Source organism: Neodiprion virginianus, chromosome 4 (genome assembly GCF_021901495.1).
Source record: "Neodiprion virginianus isolate iyNeoVirg1 chromosome 4, iyNeoVirg1.1, whole genome shotgun sequence".
NCBI classification, from domain to species: Eukaryota; Metazoa; Arthropoda; class Insecta; order Hymenoptera; family Diprionidae; genus Neodiprion; species Neodiprion virginianus.
The window spans coordinates 2,995,368-3,022,068 of record NC_060880.1 but is presented as its reverse complement, the minus strand read 5'-3'; the positions used below and the strand labels follow the sequence as shown (position 1 = coordinate 3,022,068).

Here is a 26,701-nt window from a genome sequence, read left to right as displayed (position 1 = left end):
CATCCCGTTACACGCACGTCGTTTACACGTCGCTAATTCTCTTCCAAAGGTATTGGAAGTTGGATTTGGTGGATCGCGAAAATGCACGCCACAGGTGGGCGGAAATGTACTCTAATAATTTTCGATACCCAGCTCCTTGATCATCAGCTGCACCGATCAACTTTCTAACGTAGGATATGCGCTAGAGCAGCCAAGCGAATGTCCGCCAATTGACCATCGGCAAAATTTACCTGACTGTGCAGCCTGTGGAACTCTCGCTTTCGCGGAACCGGAAACTGGGGCTTACCGTTAACTGCTTCATGTACAGCCGCTCTGTTCCCGCTAGCCAAATGGCGCACGGATACTGCGGAGGGGTCGGATTTCACTGCGCGAAACATAGAACCCTAATTGATCCATTATGCTGCGGCCAAAGTCTGGAGTCTTGGTTATTGGGAACTTTGGGAAAACAACTCGATTCGTTATCGTTGCAGCTGATGTCCTGAAACTACTTTTCTTTCCTTGACCTCTCAATCTGCCTTACGAGCCGTTGTTTTTTTTTTTCTTTCTCCAATGTATGGTATTCGACAATGAATGTATAATACCTACGTCAGTTTGAAAGTTGAGCCTCTTTTGCATGAGAAATGAATTGAATAAAAATACGATGCGGCAGCTGCGCGGTGTCGTTGGGTTGTACGAAAAGCATGTGGAGAGGAAATGTAAATGATGATCTGATAAGAGTGAGTAAATTCATTACGGTATATTCTCTCTCCATGCGTGGACCAGCGAATGCGGGACGACGTTGTATATTACCTTGGATCGTGGATGTTTGAAACTTGGCAAAGTTTCAGAACCGTATACCTACGCCTGTTGAAATCCATGCCGGGGTGAAATTTACAGACACGTCAAAATTTTGGCTCGACTGGCAGTCCGAGTACGTATAAAGCCCCGCCGAATTGATACGGAAATGCCCATAAACGAGGATGCCGTTGCAATAGCGAGGCGATATACGGCACCGGGTAACGGCATCGCGACATAAACAGTATAAATAAGGAAATTTATATGCTCAGCCTGCACTACGGGAACCTATATCATGTCGCAACTAGTGCCTCGCTGTAACGTCCCTGCGTTTATTCCTACACCGGAGATCCTAAGCTCAGGGTTCGAAGAACGCGCCTTCTTCGTCTCGTTAACTTCGCACCCTCCATGTCCAGAATCAACCGCAGGGGTCCAAAAGCCGAGACCTGCGAGCGAAGCATTCAAAAATAATACTTACCAAAAACACCTGTCTTATCTCCGATGGCGCTGTTGAATCGTATCTAACCGTTTCTAAGCCGCAGATCAAGGTTTCAAGACCCGATTCCGAAGGCTTGCAGAGTGGGTACTGGAGACACCTGAGACAGTAAACAGCCATCGCTCTGAATTCTATAAGCGACAAAACCACCCCTCTGCTATTGTTTACCAGAGTTTACCGAGGAGTTGGGGTCCGAAAAGCGAGAGTTAATGTCACCGGCTCTGACAATGAGTCATCCTGCAGTATAGAAACACCACGACGTGTAGGTATATTCACCTCTGAAAGTGACGGATGTACAGCATTGTTTCCAATCTCAGCCGGGACGACGTGGAGTGAGCACAGAGATTCTCTTCAAACAGATCAACTGTTCTGTGTACATACACTTGTAAGATGACAAGCGAGACGCCACGTCGCCACCTTGATACGAACACATCCAATCCAGATCAGTGATTCGAAGTTGTATAGGTACCCGATATTCGAGTGGTTCGTTAAAAAATTCTGACCAAGACATATCCGGACTTTGAGTAATACCGAAATTTTTGTCATGACCACACGATGACCCCTGAGTGACCTTCGTTTACGCAGGGTTGGCTGTGACGGAATTGCTGGAATCCTGTGCATCCCTTTGGAGGAATAGAGCCTTCAAGGGCTGGACGGTGGTCCCGCAGAGTCCGTTCGTCGAGTATCCTCGTTTTCCCTTGATTAGACGCGTTACATGTGTGACAAGGCAATCTGTTAAAGGCCCAAGCTCTTTTAAAGCACAGTTTGGTTGAGTGAATATTACACCCGGGAACGGGGCGGACGATTAACAGGAAGTGGGTGGCAGGTACGTGGGTGCAAAGTACTGACGCAGAGAGAAGTTCCAATATCGGATAGTACCGTGAAAGTTTCAGCCTGTCGAAACTGCCACCAACGACGTTAAGGCACTAACTTTGTAAACACCGAAGAACCTGTCACGGTATCGATCTTCGAGTTTCGTCAACTTGTAATTTCGCCCCACGGCCTCATCCTCCGCCGGCACTCTCGATGTTTCACGTCTTTGCTGCTCAACTCGCGCGCGTGGCTTTGGACACATTTGGAACAGTTTAGGTACCCTTATTCGAGCAATGTTTCACGCGACTGTCGACGCAGCGTTCCGATTCTCAGGTTTGATACCCGCCTCTGAAAATTCAGTCGTTCCATAACAAGGACCGGCGGCCATGAGGCCCAAACGGGCCCTTTTCATCTAATTGCAAATGCAGGGTGTCGAGTGGAGTGGGAAGAGGCGGCAGGCGGAGGGACGGAGTCGTGTGGCGAGGGCCTCATCACTGCTTAGTCTACTCTGACGATGAGCTTGAGCCGTGCGGCGGGTCCGAGCATTGTTTGGGGCTCCAGGAACCCGAGAACCCAGAATCAGGAGGATTCAAGCTGAGAGTATAATGAGGAGGAGGCAGCAGGTAATGAAGACCGCTCAATCTCCTGACCATATGGTCCTCGATGCATCTCGATCCTCGTCGTCAGTCCTCGGTTTTAAGTGCCTAGACTTGGTTCGTTCGAATCCCTCGACAACCATTGGCGCCTTGGTTATTATTTTTACCATTTTTCAATGTTTTGTAGCAAAATTTTTCCAACCCATCCTTAGAACGGTTGACTTTCGTTTCGTACTACCTAAATTTCGTGTATAAGTATCAACAGGCAAAGAACGAATTTATTTATCGAGCACGAAATGGATTCAATGGAAGTTGTGTACTTTTCAGGATCTGTTGGGTAATTATAAAGCGTTCCTTAGACTTTTCAAGTCTAATGATCGTATGTATTCGTTCACAAAATAGTTGATACGTAAATAAACGAAACGAAAATATTAATCATTACTGTATATTTTTTAATTCTTTTTTGTCTAATCTTGGCATTAGATATCGTGCACGTTTTACGATAGTGGATTACAGATTGTTTAGATTTCCATCATTTTCGATGGATAAAACATAAAAGAGCAGAATAACAGAGTTGCAGATTCGGGTGAAATTGCAACACAACGATCCAAAGTAAACTTCCTGTAGGTAGGCATTTCAGTATAACAGATCGACTAATGATTATGTCAATTAATCTATCCGAATGATTCAACTCGATCGTTATCTTGGCGTTCGGTATTCAAAAGCCGATATCCAGTCGCGTATAATGGTTGGTATGACGTTGAAACATTTCACCTCACGGTTTCACGATCATTTCCAAATTAACGGGTTTCTATCACATTTGTAAAATTTTCGATGCTGGGGGAATTTCAGGATATTTCCGAGGCCCGACGACTCAATCACTACCCTCCCCCCCACGACCCAAATAAAGAAAAGGCGAATCGCAACAAATTCCGCGAGTGTGACATGCGGCCGGTTAATAACGAGTGCCTTTCCACGAGGGTTCGGTCTGACGAAGGCCCTGGAGGTACCTGAAGGGCCAGGCCCGCCAATTATCTCCGCGTCTCACCCAACTGGCGCGAACGAACGAGTGTGGAACGCGGGCCAGAGGGGTGAGTCTGGAGCACCGGGAGATAATTTAGATATCAGACTGTCTCGCCCCGGGGTTCGCGTGCCAACTGACGCGCCCTGCGCCCTTCGCTCTTCACCTCTTGTTTAAAAAATTCCCGAAACAAAAACAGAATGAAAAAAAAGAAGGGAGAAAACAAGGTCGTGGACGAGGGGGAGGAAAACGGGAGCGGCTTTGTTTTCGGGCCTTCTGAGAAGTGGTCCCGGGACCAGAAACATGCCCAAGATCATCGCTGCTGGTTCTTCCTTCTCCTCCTGTTATTCTTCTTCTTCTTATTCTTCTTCTTCTCCTTCTTCTTTTTTCGAGGATCACAAAACGTTGAGCGTCGCAAGGCAACCTCCCGCGGCGGCACTCATCGGGGCCCAGAAGTCCCGGGTAATTTTGGGACCGAGAGGTGAATTTATTGCGCGTCGAACGATCCTCGGGGGTCTAATTGGTAACAGCGTGAACAACCCGGGATCCAGGCGGCAGGTACCCCCGGGATGAAGGGTACACGTGTACGTCTTATCCTTACCGAAAGTCAGGACGAAGCTAGATCCTTACGGCGGCCTTATACGGCCCGGTTTTATTGCCCGACGCTACTCGGGATTGCAATATGTAGGCGGGTTGCTCTCCGGCCGTGTTCTTCCTCTTCCTCTTCTTCGTCTCATTCTTCATTTTATACTCCTCTCATCATCTACCTCGTAATCACTCTCGGGACTTTGACGGTCATTATCGTCGTCCTTACACAGCTTACACCTCTCTCGCCTTACTTAAAATCCCGAACAACCCTTCCCATATTTATTACGCTGAGACCTCTTCGCGAGCGGCTCGTTTAGCCAGGTGATCTAATTTTCGCCCACTTTGTAATACATCGTTGTTTGTTTTTTTTTTTTTATATACCTATTTTCAGAATTTTATCATGGAACTGATTTTCACACATGCCAGTCCGAAGGATATAAAAATTCCTGGATAAAAAAAAGAAAAAGCAAGCTAATCAGCTCCAGAAGCAAAATTTTAAAAGAAGAACGTTCGGGTTGTGTAATAATGTTGAAAATAAATAAAAACTGGAACATCTGTGTGAATCGTAGAAAACTTTGAGAACATATCGTATTTGCGAACAGTGATTCATTTTTTATTTGAGCAGATTCTTTTTATCTCGAAATTATATTCCGAGGGGAGTTTTCAGTGAAGTTTCATCAATTCCGAGCGAAGGGGTGAAGCTAAGGGGTTTAAACCGAAGTGTAATATACATATTATATGTATACAGATGTGCAAAAATGTTTGGTTGCTTCCGTAATTTCTCTCGGCAATTATATTAGTCATTTATTTTCATTCTTATTCCAATCAGAACAATTGAAAATCATGGTCCTTTGAAATGTGTCAATTGAGAAGACAACTTTGGCCTTATTACACGGGGGAGTGAAAATTCTTCGAACAACGGAGAATTATTTTCAACAACGCGTGTATTTATGGGTGTTTCATATCTCTGCGTGTATTCGTGTGTGTGCGTGCGTGTTTGTGTATGTGCACGAAACGTGAAAGTTTCAGTGAAACGAAATCCGCATCCACGGCTCGTAAATACAGCTTAATTAAGCCGTTATTTAATTAAAAAGTTATCAGCCGGACTTGAAATCATCCCCGTACATGTCGAGAGAAATTCAGGGGTTATACGTATGATTTTATCAAACCCGGAGTGCCACGCCGACTACGACATAGGTATGATATCGTTTTGGGAGGACGAATTCAAAGCAGATTTAGGTACATCAACCCTCAACGCACCCTCCTCACGGATTTGCCATACGGTACACGGGCTTGATAAGATTAACCTTAAAGGGTTATACGCAGTTTGGAGGCCGAAAAAAGCAATTTTTCAAGGATCTTTCAGGGAGAAACGTTTCAACTTGTTAATACAAAAATTTATATACGTATTGGGGTAAGATTGAACTTCGTTCTGATATTTTTTATGTGTAAAAATAATGATTTTTAAAGCTTCCCTATAAAGGCATCATCCGAAATGAATAAAAACAAAAATGAATTAGTTAACACAAGATATCATCTGGTCTTTGTTAATGTTAATTCTTAACCAATCGGTGGCTTGTCGATAAAAAAAATCGATTTGCCATGAAAATATTCGCCTTAATACGTTCATAAAATGGAAAATATTCGATCAAGGGGTGAAAAATATATTCACAAAGCTCGTGTAAAAATTTAAGATCGATCGGTTCAGCCGTTTCCGCGAAATTTTCCTCGCCGACTTTGAAAATATACAAGTTTTGAGAAAAACACGTTCAAAGTTTCAAAAGCACTCTGAAACGCTGCAGAGCTTTTCTTACAAACGTGCGCGCAACTTGGAGAATATTGATCGGATCGACGTGAAATATTCTGTGTAATTGAAAAAAAAAAAAATATGTCGTCAAGAATCGATACGGAATAAAGCTCGAACGCCGATGAGAAGGTATTTTTTTTTTTTTTATTCCTTGCGTCATTAAAAAATTTTCCGGTCAAAAGCACGAAACAATTCTTCGTCACGTGCTCGACGATTCCCCAACTTTTTCTCGTCTACGTGTTTTTTTCATGCGTGTCTCTCGGCGGCGTCGGTTCGTAACATCTTCGAGAGTGGCTTAGAACTTTAGGAGGCCTGAAACGCTCTCTGAGTCACTCTATATGCAGCGGTGTATATGGGTCGTTAAGACTTGGAGCGGTGCGGCGACGGGCCGTAATCTTATCTTGAATTATCTCTGAACCTTGTTCCGCGGGCCCTGTTGACGCTTGACAAACTGTAGGACGCACGCAAACCGTGATGCAGCAACGTACGTGCGGAACAACGTCGCAACACGGGCACGCGTGCGCTTTTAGACCTTAAGGTTGACATCCCCGGGCTTGATAAGCGATGAAACGAAACCTCTGGGAGCAAAATTCTACTCGAGCCGAGGATTATCGCCGATGCAATAAAACTGACGTCTACAGCATTCCGTCAATTTTACAAGTTATTTTTCTTCTCTCTTTTTCTTCTGCCTTTTCATTATTGCGATACATACATTTACACGTTTATGTATTATATTGATCCTTGATAGGGTTGTTTTTGATTTTTATGCTTGCCCAGAGGCTCGAACGATTTCGAGTTGATCGAAAGAGATATTCCCTAAAAATTTTAGCTTTCTGTATCGACTGTGACGCGGTCCGCTTTGCGATCGATGTATGTCTTGTGGAAATAACGTGGGAAAAACTTTTCTCTCTCGTTGAAATTTTACAAGTCGTTTGACGAATATACCGACAATAGTGGAAAATACGATGTGATATGCTTGATGATAGAGTTGTTTGTTTCGTAGCTATATACTTGACGGATCGATAATTTTATACAAATTAAACTTTGAACGTTAATTAACATACGAACACTTTCGTTTACAAATTTTATGCATCAGGGCTTTTCTTAGATCTTTCAATTCTCTAAAGAAATATGTATTTTTCATCATATTCGATACAGTCGTCAACGATTTATTAAAATTTCAAAGAGCAAAGAAAGTTTTTCCCATCTTATTTCCACACTTTGATCACAAAACGGTCTATCTCAGAGTTGAAATACGGCGCTTGAATTTTGAAGAAATTTGTTTCTTTTTTTTTTTTTTTTTTATCAACTCGAAAACGTTTTAAAGTCTGAAAATTCAAAAATATTACACATGTATCGAGGAAACGTGCGACGCATGTATGATTACGAAAGAAAATTTTGACACCGCGAAGAACTTGATGAAAAAAGATCTGAGAATTCGCGTCGACGAACACACACCGAGGTTCAATTTCTACCGGGCGAGAGCCACGCAAGAGCTTAACGAGCTTAACTCTGTCCCGCAGCCTCGTATTTTCTCCCCAACCCGATCTTCTCGATACGTGTGGTTGCGGGGCACACACCGAACCACGGAAACGAACCAATTACGGGAACAGAGAGAAGAAGGGAGGGGGGACTCGCTGCAGGCCGATCGACTTGCACCGAGCTTTTTCAGGAAATATATAACAATGGGAAATCGAAAGGTGCGGGTGATCAAGAGACGGGAGAAGCGGATCGATCGTCTTCTTCTTATTCTTCCTCCTTCTCCATTCACTCGATCCTCGTCATCAACTCTAAGACCGCGCTATTTTATTATGCAAATGCGATAAATTATTGTTGCAATAATGTCAGCCGCAATGTTTTTTGGTTCTTCAATCGATGCAGCACAAGGAAATGAGTAAAATTGATGGAATGAAATTTGTAAAGGATTTGGTATATTTACAGGTGAATTCAAAATTCGGATACTAGAAAAACACTGCACATTGCTTAAAAAATTTTCGGGGAATGTTTTTTTGTTCGTTGTCACGTGAAATGAATTCCTTGATTTTTCTGAATAGACACGAATTTTTTAAAAATAGATTGTTTATAAAATTCGTTGATAACTTTTGGGAATTATTATTATTATTCAAACTTTATATTCTTATCGGATTCATTTTAGTCGGTTATTTACAGATTTTTATCTTATCACAAAGTATTCAATATCGTCGACGAGACTCACTTTTGTTAAAAAATGTATACATCCTTGAACCGAATAATCTGTAAACTTTAATCCCGTAGAGAAAATTTAGAAAGAAAAAATAAAGAAAACTACAAAAAACGAGAATTTCTATACGCATATTCAGCGCGTGAAAAATCTATTTCCGTGAAAACGACTCTAAAGCCTTGCGGTAAAATCCGTCGGAATTATCCCCAGTCGATGGTAAGAAAAAGGAGCCAAAAAAAAAAGAACCTATCGTTTTAAGGGTCGCAAATCCATCCTTGTTTTACTCGAGAGTATTTTCCACGTGTCGTTTATTACGAATAGGATAAGCGGCCCGAAGTGTTTGCGGATTTTCGAGTAAGTTTGTCTTTCCCAGAGCGACTGCAGTTCAGAGATGAAGTGTCCACAGGTTTTAAAGCGTTCGTTCAGCCCACGTTCCGGGCGTTTAACGATGTTTGGTGATAGTTGACGGACTCGTAGAGTTTCCGAGTGATTCTTCACGTGGATATAGAGAATCCAGAGACCAGTGGCTGAAAAACCTGGCGCGTTGACCCCTCGTGTCGACTCTCCAACACGCGACCAAGAGACATCCAAATTTAATTAAGTACCGATATTTACTTAACGGATCTCCACCTCCGTTACCTTTTTCCCTTCCGTCGACGAGCACAGGTAAATCCATTGTGTTCGAAAAAACTCTGCCGCACCTCTCTCGACGTTCATGCTTGACGCGACCACTCGAGAACTTCTCTCTTCTCTCCTAGGCTTTGGATAATGGCGGTACCGGAACGAGGGGGGAGGAAAAATGTCGAGAACCATCGACGAGAGTGATAATCTCCGATGGTTCCTGTATGGCGGAGGGACGAATGGTCGGAAACTTTGTCCAGTTTTTTATTCCACGTGTAAACGGCAACGTTGGCAGAAAAAATTTTAGTACAACTGTTGGAGGATTTATTTTTAGTTTTTTATTATTTTTTTTTTTTCATCCGAATTTCGCGTACGATATTTTAATCCGTATCGACTCGAACACGTTTATTAGAGACGATCGTTAATACGAATTGATTTTTGTTTCGGTACGAAAATACGTCGCAGTTTTACGGAGATTTTATCCAAATCGTTACGGATGTGAATTTTTTTTTGAATGATTGATCGAAATATACGTTCGGCATTAAATCTAGCGGGGAAGAAAATTAGAGAACGACGAATTCGACCGTGTTTTGAATCGGAAATAACAATCGGTTGCGTGAAAATATTCGTTGTTAAAAAAAAAAAAAAAAAAATAGTTTCGGAAAATTTATGTACCGAGTAAAAAACTAATCAATTTCGAACAGTGTTGGACAATTCGTTCCAACGAAGGCTGATTTGTTTGGAAAATTGGTCTGAAATTTATAGATTGCGAACGAAAATGTGAAACTGTGAATCAAAATAACGACTCGAATGACTTTGATATTTTTTTTACGCAACAAGGAATTACTGAAATCGTTGAAAATTATTCCGAATCTCTGGATTTTACGTGAAGAAATCGTGAAAAACGTTTCAAGTCTTGCTGCGAAAACTAAACGATTTCAATTCGTTAAAATTCCATGGATTTTCAGCTCTACGTACCTTCGTCGATTTTCAGTTTACCCCATGTGATTTTCATTAATTTTCATGAAAAAATCATTTGTACGAAAATCATGATCGAACGAACGAAAATCACAAGAAAAGTCGACGGTATTCGCTCTAAATAAAATTCAATGAATCGTCGCAATTCGTTCGATTTCCATTGAAATTAACCAATGACCGATATATTTTAAACCCAAAAAATTACCCTCGTTTCCCGAGTTTCTTCTACGCAATTACAAAACGTGTATCGTTCGAAAAGGGGTGCGAACTCGCAACTACCAAAATATTCCAAAGCTCTTCCACAATTCCCGTTCATATTAAACTCCTTTCATTTTTAACGTTTCCTAAAAAAAAAAATAAAAATATCCCTCTAAATTCCCTCCTCATTCCCCTGCTATACATCATATTTCCACGCAGACCATGAATTGGAAGCTGAAACTCGCTACCGGGAGTCGGTCAGCCTCCTCCTCCTCCTCCTCCTCCTCCTCCTCCTCAGTCGGCCGACAAACGGGTCGCGTGCTCTTCTGGACCGAAGAGAGGCGCCGTGATCTCAGGGCCTCTGGATGGAGGGCACTTCCCGAGGCTGCTCTTTCCCCCCTCACCCCCCCCACCCACCATCCCCCTCCCAGCCCCGCCATCCTCCTCCTCCTTCTCCTCCTCCCCGCCATCGGGGACAAATTCGAGTCTCCCCCTCCCCCCTCCCCCCCCCACCAACGCCACTCACGCGATAAGTTTCCAGCCTCCTCAGGATCCCGACTACCCTCCCCCCCCCCCACCTCTACGCCGCCGTCGCTTTCCTATCCCACGGGAGATTTTCCTTGCCGGGCGGAAGGGGTGGGGAGGAGGGAGAGAGGCGTGCGTGCCGCACCGACAAACGACGCCACCGCCGCCCCTCCGACGCCGAATGGAAAAAGAGGTGGCGGCGTTGGGGAGGGGCAGGGGGGGGAGGGGGAGGGAGGGAGAGAACACCGACCGGCTGCCCGACGCTGGGGAAAGAGAAATTGAACCGCAGCGCAGGCAGCAGAGGGAAGGACTTGCGAGCCGAAGCTTCGGAGCAACAGTCTGCTCCGCGATCCCGAGGTGCGAGGAACGAAATTCCGGAGCCTCGGCGACGTGTGCGAGTTTATTCGAAAACGGGAGCTTTTTGAATAATTGAGAAGATTGCTGTTTTGTTTTTTTTTTTTTTTTTTTGGTTTTTTTTTTTTCGTTGTCCAACGTTGCGAATTCTTTAACTCGAAAAGTTTCGTCGAGAGAGTTGATTGGAGCTTTTTGTTTCGGAGTGGTTGTATCAACGTGTAATATCAGTTGTTGAAATTTATCTTTTTTTTTTTTTTTTTATGCTTGACCGAGATCGGGGAAAGGATATTCGTTGTAACAATTTGTGGAGTAAAAGTTATCGTTCGTTGAAACGAAATGATAATTTGAAACGAAATGATAATTTGAAAGGTGAGTCAGTGCGATGTAATTGATGAGAATCGAGGTGATTATGCGACGGATGAGGGAAAACGCAGCGTGTGGATGCGGTGAAATGATTACCTCGATGTGTTGCAATTGTTCCAAGTGTTTCGGACGTGTGCGGTATTTGTTGAATTTATCGTGATTGTGGAATCGTTTTTTTTAACGTCGAAATGCAGTTTCGTGGAAGTTAGAAGAAGAGGGGGATAGATAAAACGGTAAAAATACGCAAGATTAAACCAACGCCTACGACAGTGCGGAGTAATATTCTTGAATCACATTTTCCGTTTCTTTTTTTTCTTTTTTTTTATTTTCCTTCGCAATTTCAACGATGAAACCTGTCGGATTGTGAATAAATCTCAACCTGCTGAAAAGTGATTTTCCGTGCAACGTGTTAGATATAATAAGAATAATAATAGTGATACACAATGAATAGCCGAAGGTGATTATTAGCTGTGTGTATTTATGGTACAAAAAAAAAAAAAGAAAGTGGAATAATGCTGAAATAATTATTATAATTAAAAATGCAGCCATCGTAGCGGATTTATTTCACCATCTCTAAGACGCTGCGTATAAAAAGGTGAATTTCAAAGATACGAGTTCGATAATTGTATTCGTCCAGATTTTTTTACACGAATCTATTTTTATGTCCTTTTTGTTTTTTAATTGAAGATTTTTTATTTTCATCCATTAACCGATTCAGGGATCGGACACCAAAAAACTTGCGACTTAAACTGTACGCGCTAAAATCTACGTAGGAGAAATTGAAAATCAACGCGATGCAACCTTTTAAATATAACGTACGTTGGAATGACTAAAGTTGCAGCTGATGGAATTCTTGCCAACGATTTATAAGATTCGTGTAATAATGACCAGTTTCTTTTTCTCCTCTCCGTGTCTACGAGAAAATTTATCATTTCAACCGCTGCTCACTTAATTGGAACTATTTTTTTTTTTTATATTTCATGATCACTCGACGAAATTTGTGCAATTAAAACAGAAACTATTGTACAAAAGTTGTTGTAATCGAATCACGATATTCGTTAATTTGTTTATTTTTAATTTATTCATTAAAAGAAAAAAATTAACATCGATATCCTTCGAATCGGAATAAATCAAGTCAAAATGTTTTTCGAACATTTGTTTGTTTATGAATATCAAATAATTCGAATTCACCATACAAGAGTCGCCATACATACATATAAAGGAATTTCAATACGTTGCGTTAAAAATAATGCGGCAATTTAAAAATGATTTTCAAGGAGATGGCTTTTCAAAATTAAAGCACGCAATTTTGCTTACAACGATTTTTCTCGAAACACGCATCGTTCCGGTAACGTTACCTACAACTTAATTTCATCGTCCCGATTTTTCGCTCGATCTAAAAAGCCGCCAACTTCCTTCCGGCGCAGGCTTTGAATCGACGATCAGACGCGTCCGCACACCGTATCAGAGTTTATCTTTTCTGGCAAGGCAGCTGCAGCGACGAAACTCGACGTCTTATTTCATCGGGCACGATCAGCCTTTCCACGGCTATGAAACACCGCACGATGCGATTAAGGAAATCGTGAAACTCGAGCGAAGCTCGAAAGTCGGTCTCCTCGAGTCGCGACGCCGTTTTTCCCGGTTTCTTGTAAACTGGTATAAATTATGGAGAATGTCCGGAATGATTGGGCAACGCTGCAGTGCAACAAGGAATTACCGTTAGAACGGAATTATAAATTCTCAGATCAAGTTTTCCTCGTCTTCGAGTTAGTTGCGTAAAAGCTAGGAATTTGGACGAAACATTGAGGAACTTCGCTCGGTGTAAAAAAGCTTTATCTTCGCACAAGGCGATCGGTTTTTAATTTTTAAATTACGAGACTTAAAGACTCGGGATTTGCGAGAAAAATTATTCCGAGACTTCGGGATCGAGTAATCGAAGTGTTGAAAAGATTGAAACTCAGAATATTTCTAAATACAAAAACTTGAAGGGGATTGAATAAATATCATTTTTTTTTTACAAAAAAAAAAAAAAACATTAAATATGATAAGCTTAATAAATGTATAATGTAAAAATTCAGAATTTCAGCCGTTCAAAATTTTGCGCTATAGGAGAATTTTTTAACGTAGACAGAGAGAAAATGAAGAAAGTTTAGCTTTTCGCTCTCGATTTATTTAATATGTACCGATCTTTATCCACCAATTGAGCGTTTTATTTATACCTACGTTTAGAAATTATACGATAATAACACACGTTGAATTCGGTATAACAATGCCGGGATCTTCGGGCAATAAACGTTGCCGTTTATGATGCGATTCCCTAAACTTTGTCGTAATGCTTTATTATATCGATAATCCGGCTGTATTTCTCCCACCCATATGTATTCTTTATCGTTTAAACGTGCCGTTGAACCGGCGCCTGAGAATCCGCGTGCAAATCGTTACGTTTACATTGCAAAAAAGAAAAAAAAAAAAGAAAAAAAAAACAAAGAAAAAGAAAAAGATTCTCAGTTTTTATCCCATTTTTCGAAAACCACGTTCTCAGATCAATCCGATCGTTCGAGGTTCGAGAACCAAATATCAATATCAGCAATCAGCGACGATAAACGACTTGCGGATCTATGCTCGAAGCTTTGATCGGTGAAGCTTGATTGCAGGCAAAAAAAAAAAAAAAAACTTCAAAATATCCCAACAACCAATCAATTACACATAAATACGGATTATTTAGCTATAATTTCACTATTTCATAATCATCGTTGAATGAAATTGAATCGAATGATATTACCGACGGCTCGAGTTTTCATTCAAGCCCGATCGATCCGAAATTCAGGTTTCACGTAAAGCCCGCAACTATTTCAGTAATCGAGGACAATCGGTATCGTCGCGCCTTTTTTCGCTTCCCCCAAATACGTACGTATTACATGCATTCATATGCATATAATTAAACATGTGCATACGTATTCACATGTGTGGCAATATGTATATGTATAGGGTACAGGTATATAACCCGGAGACAAATCGGTACTCATTTTTCCCTGTTTCCCTGGTTCCTCTCTTTTATTTTATTTGTTTATTTATTTTTTCTTTTTTTTCCCCTCACCTCCGCCTCTTCCCTCGTGCTTTATTCTGTCGTCGCGTACGGGTATGTAGGAGCTTGCGCAAGCACGGTCAAGAAGAAACCGAAACAGAGATGTCCGTCGAGAAGATCCGGTGGTGAAAAAATAAGAAACCGAAACGGGACAAAGAATCGTGACGAAACATTTATTTTTTTCTCCACCTTCCTCTTGTAGTCGGTACAAAAACTGACCAAAAGTTGTGCTTTCTTTTCTTTTCGTTTCGACTTTTCTTTTTTTTTCCTCATTTTTTTTTTTTCTTTTTCGGTGCATAACAAGAGTTCCTTTCACACGACGTTGCTGTAGAAAGAAGAAAACGATCGTTATCCAGCTTCTGCCGATGTTGCTGTTCAGTTTTGGAACGAATATTAATTCTTTCCCTGAGAGAATCTAATTTCCGGTGTTGAATTTAATCTGATAAATTGTTTAACGAGCTGATGAGTGGATTATAATAACCGTTAAAGCGATGATATTTTTTGACGAAGTGACGATTTTCATCTTATTGTGTGTGTGTGTGTGTATGTATATATCGCACAACAGTTAAAGTGCAAATCTACAGTCGAATCGCAAGCCCCTTTTTTTCCGCGTGCCTACTGCGACGCCGTCTTTCGTAATTTTCAGGAAAACTACATTAACGAAATACTGCAAAGATTACATGGATTGCAAAGTGATTACGAGGATTACAAAGATTCCAGAGGCAGCAAAGATTGTAAGGATTAACCAAAGACTGCAAACATTGCACGAAGATTACCCGAGTTGCAAAGAGGTTGCAACAATTATAAAAAGGATACGGAAATTTCAAAGATACCAGATACGGCAAATATTACAAAAATTACCAAAAGACTGCAAAGATTGCACGAAAATTGATTACCCCGATTGCAAAGAAATTACAAGAATTACAAAGATTCCAGAAACAGCAATGATTACAATGACTAACAAAATCGGCAAAAATTACACGATAATATCGTACGGATTGCAAAGTGATCAGAAAATGTACAAAGATTCCAGCGACGGCAAGGATTACAAAAATTACCGAAAGACTGCGAGGATTACACAAATATTACACAGATTGCAAAGTGATTGCCTACGATTACAATGGATTACGTGCGATTACAAACGATTACAAGAAATTACTTGGCTTAGGTGGACCAAATGGAAGAAAAAAGAAAAGAAGAAAAATCGACAGTAAAGGAATAAAATTTGACGTATATCTGACATAATGCGAAGCTACGATTAATTTTCTACTTTGGCGAACGAAAGTGGATGATAAATAATAAGATAAAAAAAAAAAAAAAAGCAACCATCGAGAAGAAAAAAAAGGTTTCTTGCAACGCGCAACGAGATTTTCGGAAGAAAAATCATCTCGCGCGACGCGTGGGTAAAAAGATTCGCTTTTCTGTTCTACACGCACACACACACACACACATATATATATATATATATATATATATATATATATATCGGCCGGCTCGGACGCAACGTCGCCAAGGGGCAGGGGATCACCCTCGTGGGATTTTATGGGGAAAACGTGCGCGGACGAAAAAGTATACACGTGTGTATGTATTACATAACCAAACATACCTAACTTCGCGGGCTTTTTGCTGCCGGTGATTCGGAAGTCTGACGGGAGAACTTTTAATAGGTTTGTCGTCTTCCCATGGTGTCCCGTAAGAACAGAAAAAAAAAAATGAAAGGAAGAAAAAAACGAACACCCCGTTCACAACAAATTCCACGTTTACGGGATATTCGAAAAGATTTGGGAAAAATTACAAATACACGAATGCGGAGCGAAGAGTACGTGGTGTGCCTACTTTAGTTGTACTGAAAAACCTGTTGGTAGGGAAAAATGAAGAACGTAAATCGAGGAGGGAATTGAATTTTTAAAAACAGTTGCTCGGTGAACATGTACAAATATATGAATCGCAGCAAACCTTAAAAATAGAATATTAACAGGACACGAGAAACGATTCAAGGATGTTTCCGGAACTTTTTAAGGGCAAGAGAAATTCAAGGATATTCAGGATCACTGGAGACCACGTTTCCTCTCCTCTCCTCTCCTCGGCTTATATATCATATCATCAGCCTCGGAATCCGCTAATGATTGAGGATTATAATATTCCGCATGAATTCATTAATTTTTCGGTCAAGCACTCTTTTTTTTTTCTCCTTCTTTACCTTATACAGCTGTAATACGATTTCATCACGTTTTTACTTGTATAAAAAAAAAAGCTCTTTTCCTTGTTTCTTTTTTTTTTTTCTCTCTCTCTCTCTCGCCTCGTTTGCGACGCTGCTTACGTTGTACTCGCGATTCACACGCACGGAATATCTACACAAACTTGAGTTGATAAAGAAAAATGTCCGTGGAGTTTTTAACTAAGCTTGAAATTTCATTGCGGCCGTATTCCTACCCGCTTTCACCGCGGCTCGATAAATGCCGTCCTGGCTGCTCGGCGGTAATTTCTTAGAGATATTCACCAGCGGACTTCGTTTCTGCATTGTATATATATATATATGTATGTATGTATGTATAAAGTATAGGCGCAAATACCTTCAACCCAGTGCGTCGTAAAAGCTTTCGTTTCAAGCAAATGAAATAAAAAATGAATAAAAAATGAAAATAGTTAAGAACCGATCGGTAACCGGAACAACAAATTTCTCTCAGTGTCACAGTTTTTTTTCTTCTTTCTCATTATTCGTCACAAATTTTGTCAAGTTAAAAAAAAAAAAAAAACGAATCATCCCACCGTACGTATTTACAAGTCGAGTCGAGCGACGGTTTCGAAATTCTGAAAAAAGACGGCCGCCGCAAAAATGTTGATAATTAAATTACGTTCCGGCTCCGACCGCGTCCCGGGAAACGCGGAAAACTGCAGGCGGCGAACGTGCGCGTTTTTCAGACATCCGCGCCGCGGGCGAATCAGGAAACAGAAGCTGCTCTCGGAACGCTTTCCTTTCCGTATGTACGTACATAAACGCTGCAACGTCGACGTGCTCGTGTGCTTGCAAGCACACACACGCCCGCGTGTTGCGTCGAATTTCCCCGCAAACGGAACGGCGACGTGCCCTTTAAATTCCCACGTGGGACACGCCGAAATTACGTATGCTTATTACCACGCATATTAGGCAAATTTCCAACCCGCACGGTCCGCAGAGCGACTAGCTATAAGCTTTTCCCGTAAAGCACCGCGGTTTCTAATTTATCCTGATTAAATTTTACCTACGGTAGTCACGTGATGTTTTTTAATAGCGTGAGAAAAAAAAATTTTTGAGGAGGATGTTTCTCTTTTTTTGTTGGAAATAGTTTAACAAAAATTTCACGCATATACGCTTGTCGATATCGTTTTTATCGGCTGTTATTATTATTTTTGTTATTAATGTCTCGGAAAATTTTGAAATCGTTTCAAACACATTCGGAAGTCACTGTAATAATTCATCCCGGCGGGCAGCTACGTCTAATAAACTTTCTTTGATACCGTATCCGCCACTGCTGAGCTGTAGCTTTATACAACGGAAATGGAGCTTTTACGTCCAGGCACCGGGGTAATGATTTTTATTTCCTTCCACTCTTCATGAAAGCTCTTAGCAAAGCCAGAGTCTCGGATCCCGGATTTTCAGCCTCTCGTCTCAACTTCATATCTCCGCCAACAGATGCGTCGAAAAATCCTGAGAACTCGTTTTTCACTAGTCGCGAACGAAATTCAATTTACGTACGGGTGTAAGTTTATTTTTTTTTTTTTTTTTTTAATTGTTTTTTATAGCTTTAATTTTTTGAGCTTCGATTTTTATTTCGCAACTTTGCCGCGGCCGACGCGAATATTATCGAAAGATAAATTATAATTTTTCTTTTCTATTCTCTCGCAAACGTAGCTGTCCCTAAAGTTTCCTCACCTTCGTCCCGTGTAATTCCGCCCAGCCAAGCAGCGGCAGCAGCATCAACAACAGCAACAGCAACAGCAACTCGAAACCCGTCGACCGATTTACGAGCGGTTCCATAAACCAGACCTTGCAACTTTGAACCGACCCAAACGCTGCGCAGCTCTCCGCCACGGTAGTTGGAACAAGTTTGTAACACTAAATCTAGGGGGCGTAAAATTTAACTTGGGCCTTCGGAGGAGCTGACTAATTTCACCTCGGACCTCGGGAAACCCGAACGCAGCCGGGAAATTATTTAAAAACCCGTTGAAATGCGTTTTTTGTTTTTTTTGAATAAATTTTGTGTTTACGGAAGCGACATCGACTCGGCGAAATTTTTGACACTGCAAAGGATTGCCAACGTGTCTTACAATTATCGGACGAGACTGTATTACAAATTTAAATATTAAATATAATATATGAAATTCTCAAAAGATCCGTTTCGTTGATTTTATTTTTCTTTTTTTTTTTTTACTTTTGTTTTTACTTTACTCTCTTTTTTTCTTAGGTTATTATATTCATTAACGCTCGTGAAATTTCTCTGCCTACGTGCATGTATGCGTGTTTAATACGCTTGCGTAAAGTGTAATTTATTACATCAACATTTTTCATATCCCTTGTAGATAAATTTTTATATCCACGTACGTTTGTGTATAATATTATATACACACCACCTGCCGTTTGCTTCTTCAACGATTTCATATTTAAAGTTTCTTTATATTTTCTCATTCCGCGAATCACTTTTTCCTAAAAATCGAATAAAATAAAAGAAAAAATAAAAAAAAAAAAAGAAAACATTTTTCAATCATTTTTGCATTTAATTCGTAAACTGTGTAAAGTTTCCACGTAATGTCGACGGGTACCAAAGAAACGTCATTCATAAATTTTGACCGTCAAAACAGTCGGAAAAAATTTGAAAATCCCGACGAAAAAGAGAAGAAAAAAAAAACTAGAACTTGAAACGATCTAAAATTTTTTTACGTTTTTTGAAATAGGTACCTTCTTACAATCACCTCGTTGAGTCGAAGATTCATTGGAAAATAATGTCCTGTCTATAACTGTATCGAACTACGAGCGATATATATTTTTTTTTTTATGAGCTAATAAAAAATGGCCCCCAAAATTTACAATGTCATACCGAGTTTTCGTACTCGACACCCGGTAATTGTAATAACGTTGAAAGAGACGCGCCCGACGCCATTTTTGATTATGGCACCCTGCAGAGGGGCCGTTTGAACATCATCACGAGCTACATCCAAGGTGTAGTCGAATCGAGGCGAGAGTTGGCCGAAACGCGAGAGCCAATTAATTTGCGGTGGTTACCAACGCGGTCAAGACAGGCGTGACCGATTCGTTATAAGACGGTAATTAACCGCGTGTACACGGCTAGAATTTGTATTAGCATATACCACGCCCCCGAAGTTTGTCACGAGGCCAACGAGAGCCTCTCGAAATTCAAATCGCGATTTTACTATCACTCTGTCGATTTGTAAACACGCGTTCCGTTGTTGAAACGCGTCGATCCCGGCAGAAGTTGACGTTTTTTGACTATCGAGAGTGGGGAGAAAACATGCGAATTATATGTAATTCGAATTTTTAACCAGAAATTCAGATTCGTCATTGGATGATTTTAAATCGATATGAGAGCTTGGATTCGTTATCGGTGACAAAAAAAAACCTCCGCCTACCCAATTTCTACGATAATCGGAATGTTTTTAGATTTTCTTTCAAACATTTCGGATAGCCATTTTGGATTTTGCAAACTGACTTCAGATTCGTAATTTTCATCGAAATTTTCATCGAAATCCAAATGTTTTTAGTTTTTTTTTTTTTTTTTCATCCTATCGAACAAATTTTGCAAATCTGACCTTAGACTCGTGAATAGCGAACCAAAAAAACCTCACGGTACCAATTTTTATTCGAATCCGTTTATCCATTTTCAAAATATTATCATTTTTATTTGATTTTTTTTTTTTAATTCTGTCATCCGATCCGAAACGTGAAGTTAAAAATTATTTATCAATTACTGTAAGAGAATATTAGCATTCTTTTTTTTCAAATCACTTTTACGTTCGATCTGTAACGAAAATATTTTCGAATTAGTCTACCAAGTTTTGTTTAATTTCCCAAAATACAGAAAAACCATCACTTTTTCACGTGCTACAAGAAGAGTAATCTTTTCTTTTTCTAATTCAGGGATTTGACTGATTTGAGAAAATAATTTTAGCATCCAACTACTCGAGTGAATTAATCCGTTTCAAAGATATTATTGTTTCATATGAAATTGAACATTTCTCTAACCGTACAGCGATGTAAAATTTTCCGTTACCGGATTTTAAAAAATTGGATTGATTTCCAAAACGTTTCATCTCTTCGCATCATCGTTGTTATTATTATTATTATTATTATTATTAATATTAATATTATTATTGTTCCTAGTTAACCAACGTACGTACATCGTCAATGTCGAACCGTATCGCACGGTGAGAAAGAAGTGAAAAGTTAAAGTTAAAAACGAATGAAGAAAAAAAAAAAAAAAAAAAAAAAACACCACGCACAAAAGTATACCGAGGTAGATCATTTTCCACAAAAATTTCAGTCCGTTGCGATACTCTGTCGGATCTGTCAGTCCGAAATGAAATCCAGTGGAAGGATTTTCGGACTATCCCCGGCTGAAAACTAGAAAAAAAGGGATGGAGAAGGGGGGGGGGGGGGGAGGGAGGGGGGATGAAAATACAAACGGAGAAAAATAGAAAGTTGAATTCGACGCGAAGCGGTAGCGGCAACAGGATCGCATTTCACGGAAAATATGTCCGACGGAATTATTATAAATGAATAAAATGCAAGTTACAGTTTAAATGATGCAAACTCCTGCAGCGGCTCGAATTTCAACAACTCACGCAGCGTACGTCGGATATTACGTTTCCTCGTGAAAATTCGACGATATGATTGTGCGACTGACAAATGCAAAAGGAAAAGAAAAAATTAAAATTAAAAAGATTGTAGTTGGGAAGTTTGGAAAAAAATCAGTTTTCAAATCCTGGAACAAATTTAAAAAATATTAGTGCGATGTGTTTATTTTTTTCTTTCACCCTGTCGTGAATATTATGTATATTCTATGGGTATACCTATAAATGAACGTAATTACACAGATCTGCAACGATAAAACTGTACAGTTTTTTTTTATATACTATATATATTTTTATTCACTGAAACCGGGAAAAATAATCAAAAAATTTCAATCACGTTAGGTTTTTTCTTGAATCTGTGTTCGTAGTTTTATTTAGCGTGAAACTCTCGTTCAACTCGAAATCTGGTATACTATTCTTGATTCTAAAAATTCTGGGCAAAAGCGATTTCTTACTTTCATTCAATACGTATCAGAGTCAGACTCGAGAATAAATAGAAACAGGGAAAGAGAAAATGGAAAGCGGAAGCGTGTTCGGAGAAGTATCGAAGAGAAGAAGAAAAGATTTCAAAGGTGAAAAGAACGAACACTGAACGTTGAGTAAATTTTATAAACAAATTGTTTGTTTGTAATTTTATAAGAAATATCGTTTAGTCGATTGTAATGAAATGTTTGTTTTTTTCATTATTGTTAATGAGGGAAATGGAAGTAATTGTTGGATTCAGCACAATACTGACCAAAAATATCCCATGGAATCGATGTGAAATATTTCTTTGCATATCTCGTTGCGAATCATACGTTCCGTAACCTAGTCAGTAAACAATTAATCCCACTCGTATCTCGATTCGGTGAATATCCGATGTTAAATTCCTCGTTTTCTCGAATCGTGTTTCAGTACGCCGACGAGGAGTATGGAGGAGCTTGAGACGCTGGAAGGTACGGATTGCCCCGAGTGTCCAGGACCTCCACCTGAATTCCGGCTTCCACCACCGCCTCGGCCACCATTTCTAACCGAGGGAACATTTTGCTCCGAGGCGCCACTCGCCGAAATCGAGGATTGCGTCGCGATTCCGGTGAGTGACGATATCGCAATTCGATCGACGAAGAAATAATCAACGAAATTGTAAATCGTGCAGCGAGCACCGATATCCAAAACTTGGCTCGAATCCCGTCGTGATCAAAAATAAAATAAAAAAAAAAAAAGAACGAAAGAAAAATTAAATCCGGCCCGTTTTTTTTTTTTTTTTTTTCCAACTTTTCGTCAAACTTGTACTATTTTATTATGTTGAGACATTATATGATAGAGTAAATGAGTTATAGAAATTCATTTTTTTTTTTTTTTTTTAACACTTTGCGGAATGACTTTTTTTCAAAGCGTTCGAGAGGCTTTCAAAGAGATTAGAAAAAATTTTTTCAGGGTTTCTTCTCAAAGTGTTAAACTGCATTGCATACAAAATTTGATAGACGCGAAAGTTTGGAAGTATCGTTGGCAAAAATTGATGTTTAGCAAACTAACGATTTCCTAAAATGCTCGCTTTTGACACGTAGGGTTTAAATACGATAATTTTTGCCGCGTGTTTGTCTCAGAGGAAAAAAAGTCAAGGAGCTGCGAGTATACCGTGAAATAAATAAGAAAGCGTTATTACGTAAGAGCGAAGAGGAAAATTGTAAAAGCGTATTATAGTTACCTGTATGCATGCATCATATCTATAACCGAAGAAAAGGGATGCTGCGAAGCAGGTTCAGAACTCCGTAACTTTAAGCGGATCAAAGGATAACCAAGCATGAAGAGTTCTTTCCATCCTAGAACGTAAAAATGTCAAAAATTCTCTTTGATAATACTTCGAGTAGAAAGAAAAAAAAAAAAAAACGACAAATCGCGACAAGAATAAGAATAAGAAGAAGAACAATAACAGAAGTGTTTAGTCTGGTGATAATGATAACAATCTCAGGCTCACCGAGGATGTAGAGAAATAGGATATCTCCGAGAACTTGTGGGGGGGGGGGGGGGGGGCGGAGGAGGAGAGGAGAGAAGAAGAAGAAAAAAAAAAAATCAACAGGGAAAAATCGCTGGAGCAAAACGCCAACGGTTTGCACAAAAAGAATCCTCTAACCCCCGTGTTCCCGACTATGAGGTCGTAAAACGTACACAAGGCGAGGTGAAATAAGGCAGAACCACTCGAGGATGAACGGCATTTTACGCCGTCACCCGGTGAAAAAAAGCTCCGCCGATGATCGCGGGGCAGGGGAGGGGGGAGGAAAGATAAAAAAAAAAAAAAATTAGACGAGAAGAATTAAGGGAATCGTTGAGCTTGCTTCGGTGCAAAGTGGATTCCGTGAACGGCGACTCGCTAATTCCTTTCGATCAGAAGGATGGCGCAATTAACTCGATGGAATAATAAATTTTGCGTGTTGAGAGATAGGAAGGAAAAAAGAAAAAAAAAGAAAAAGAAAATCCTCGCCTCGCTAATCGTAGCCAGATGCAAATTGTAATAATAAACGGCAAAAATCGCACGATGGACGCGGTGTTCATTTCTTTTTTCTTTCCTCTATTCTGTTTTTCAGTGATTTACAATTCATTTGTTTACCTTGTTGCTTGTTACTTTTTGTTTATTTATTCGTTTTTCTTGACGGAAGGAAGGAAGACGGAAGAAGAGAATGCGAAACGAAGCGGAGTCGGGAATTTTTAATGTTTTCTTTTTTCGATCGTTGCGATCTTGATGTTAAATTTTACCGTAACGAAAAAACGAGAACTCGTGGATCGATTTTGATTCGATGTTATTACGATGCAATACCGATCTACACGTATGCTGAAACCGTAAATTTTTAACAAATATCGGCAAGGTTTTTAAATCGTGAGTATAAATCGGTAGTATAAATGTATACATGTATGAAAGAGAGAAGGAAGATGTAAGACGATTTATAAAAAATTAAAAAAAAAAAAAAAAGTAAAGCAAGACAAAAGCTACGGTGTATAAAATAATAACGACGCAACTTGCGATGTAATTTGAATTCGTTCTCTCGCTCCTTCCGCTTTTGTTGCCGCGAAGCTGCAAGTTCGAGTCCAATAATAATAATAATAATAATAATAATAATTAGTCGAGCGAGTTGCAGAACGAAACGAGAGCAGCGCCGGCTTTGAATAAAAAAAACACAATTCATCCACAAAAGGCGACTTACACACTTATTATATTGTTCGGAGGGTTTTGCGCTGGGTTGAAAAACGAGAGTGGTAAAAGAAAGGGTTGTGCTTGCGGAAGCGTTGACACCGAGTTTCCGGTTTTCCTCTCATTTTAACCCCCTTTTTTTTTTTTTTTTTTTTTTTTTTTTTATATCCCTCTCTTTTTCACTCTCTCGGTTGATTATTATTATCGTTATCATTATTGTAAATATTTATGGTAGGAAGAGAAATTTCTCTCTGGAAAAATTCGAGCTACTGGCATTTCTTTAAACCGTATACTACCCGGTAGCTCTTTGACAAAAGCGACGCAGTTTCTTTCGTATCATTTCTTTCCAACCCCCCCCCCCCCCATGCCTCGGTTTTTTACTCTACACGATACGAGCTTCCAGTCCGCTATGTAAATATATACGTACGTAACAGGGAGTAAAAACTATACTTTTTACTATTAATAGATCGGAAACACGTGTGGGCCCGTTCAGCCGCAACTATAATACCGAGGTCCCGTTATCGCTTGACGATTTTACATCGTTAACGGTAATTGGAGGAAGCGATTCTACGTTGCGAGCTTTTCGTCCGATCATCGCCGCGTCTTGGGTTTTTTTTTTTTTTTTCTATAAGAAAAATAGTCGAGATGATTTTTCAAAATCGAACTACGCATTATGGGATATTTGTTTAATTAACGTAAAAATAACACTTTTTTTTTTCTTAAATTTTTGCTCTCGTAGCTGATGTTGAAAAATATTGTTAAATTTTTCTTAGAAATAATTCAATCATTATTCGAAACTCGTTCGTAAACTTACGAATATCAGATGCGATAATCGTTGTTTTTGGCTCTGAGGGTTGAACGTTTTTACTGGTGAAACAGAAAATATTCGGATGCAATTACAGGGTTGAGTGGAGGAGTAAAAAATTTCTTTTAGCTTTTATATATTGACGGGAAAATAAAGAAAAGTATATTTTAATATCGTATGGCCGCCAGAGGGGATAGGAGAATTGATATCTGAGAAGAAGAGGAAGAGGAAGAGGGGGGGAGGGGGAAATAAAAGGGAATGGAATGGAAAGGAAGGATGATAAGAGGGAAAGAGAAAGAAAAAAGGTATAAAATTTGGGGTTTGGTATTCCTCGTATCTCTTTGATCCATGTTTCACATATTCTAATATCTAACGGCAAAGCTGGATGTGCGTGTATTATCGTATAGTAGACGGATATTACGCTCCTTTTTCGGAACAGGGCCGTTTTAACCTGAGCGTATAAAATATTGATATCGCGTCCTTACTGCTGTAAAGATAAAACCTGAGGAGAAAAAAAAATAGGAGGGACGCGCGTATCGGAAAAAGTCAAAATAATATACACGGGTCCGCGGGCTTCTCGTTGTTTCAAAGTAATAACGAACTAAATAATCGCGTCCGAAATTCAAAGTATATTTCGCACAGTGAAAACGGAAAAATGAACGTTCGTCTTAATTCGAAGATCGAAATTTGAAATCTATACGTCAAATTCCTTCTATCAAATATCAGAAATTGAGCTTTTTATCTCTACATTGCTCTAATAACCGTATCACGTTAAGAAATTTAGCCAAAGGTAAAATTACTTTTAGATTAGTTTGAGTTGCCGCACAATGTTATTTCAGTGTTCGTATGCAAATTGATAAAAAAAAAAAAAAAAAAAAAAACGATCTCAACTTCTTTAAAGGTCTTCTGGGGCACGGGTTAATATTAAAATTAAGAGCGGATTTCACTTTGAAGAATCATTTTTTAGTATTCCGAATCAATTTAAGGGGTGAGATAAATAACAATTTTTTCTTACCAATATTAAGGGGCGACTCGGACAACTTGAACATTTTGTTATTAATTGTAATGAGAAAATCGTAAAATGTTCTTGAAACGATAAATAATAAAACCCTCAAACTCAAATTGCTCCGAGTGTTTAAATTTTCTTTAAAAAAAGAAAAACCAAATTGCTAAAAATCGGTATGATTTTAGACCAAGAAAGCTGCACTCCCGTCTTAAGGGGTCGATATTGTTATTCTTGTTCCGTTGAATATTACAATTTTGTTGCATTTTTCTTTTGTCAGATTTCTCTTTTGTCTTCAGATATTCAACTTCTATGTATAGGCTGCTTCTTTAAGATCTTCTGCTTCTTTTTCTTCATCTTCGTCCCAGCGTTCTTTCCTTATTCTCCTCTCTCTCTCTCTGTAAAATTTTAATTTAAATTTTAGCACCGCAAAAGCAGACACGGGGAGGTACGGAGTTTGGG

General features: G+C 39.7%; 1 protein-coding gene across 5 annotated transcripts in view; it reads left to right on the top strand.

Annotated features, from left to right (window-relative positions):
- LOC124302435 (uncharacterized) overlaps window positions 1-26,701 on the top strand; it is a 180,081-nt gene that overhangs the window by 119,976 nt on the left and 33,404 nt on the right. For 3 of the 5 annotated variants that reach the window (XM_046758627.1, XM_046758626.1, XM_046758625.1), the window contains one exon: window positions 22,160-22,337. In XM_046758627.1, the coding sequence (XP_046614583.1) occupies window positions 22,176-22,337 (162 nt within the window). In that variant the 5' untranslated portion in view covers window positions 22,160-22,175. Of the gene's footprint in view, window positions 1-11,170; window positions 11,930-22,159; window positions 22,338-26,701 lie in introns of those variants that run through there. The other 2 variants (XM_046758629.1, XM_046758628.1) reach the window with 2 other exon arrangements.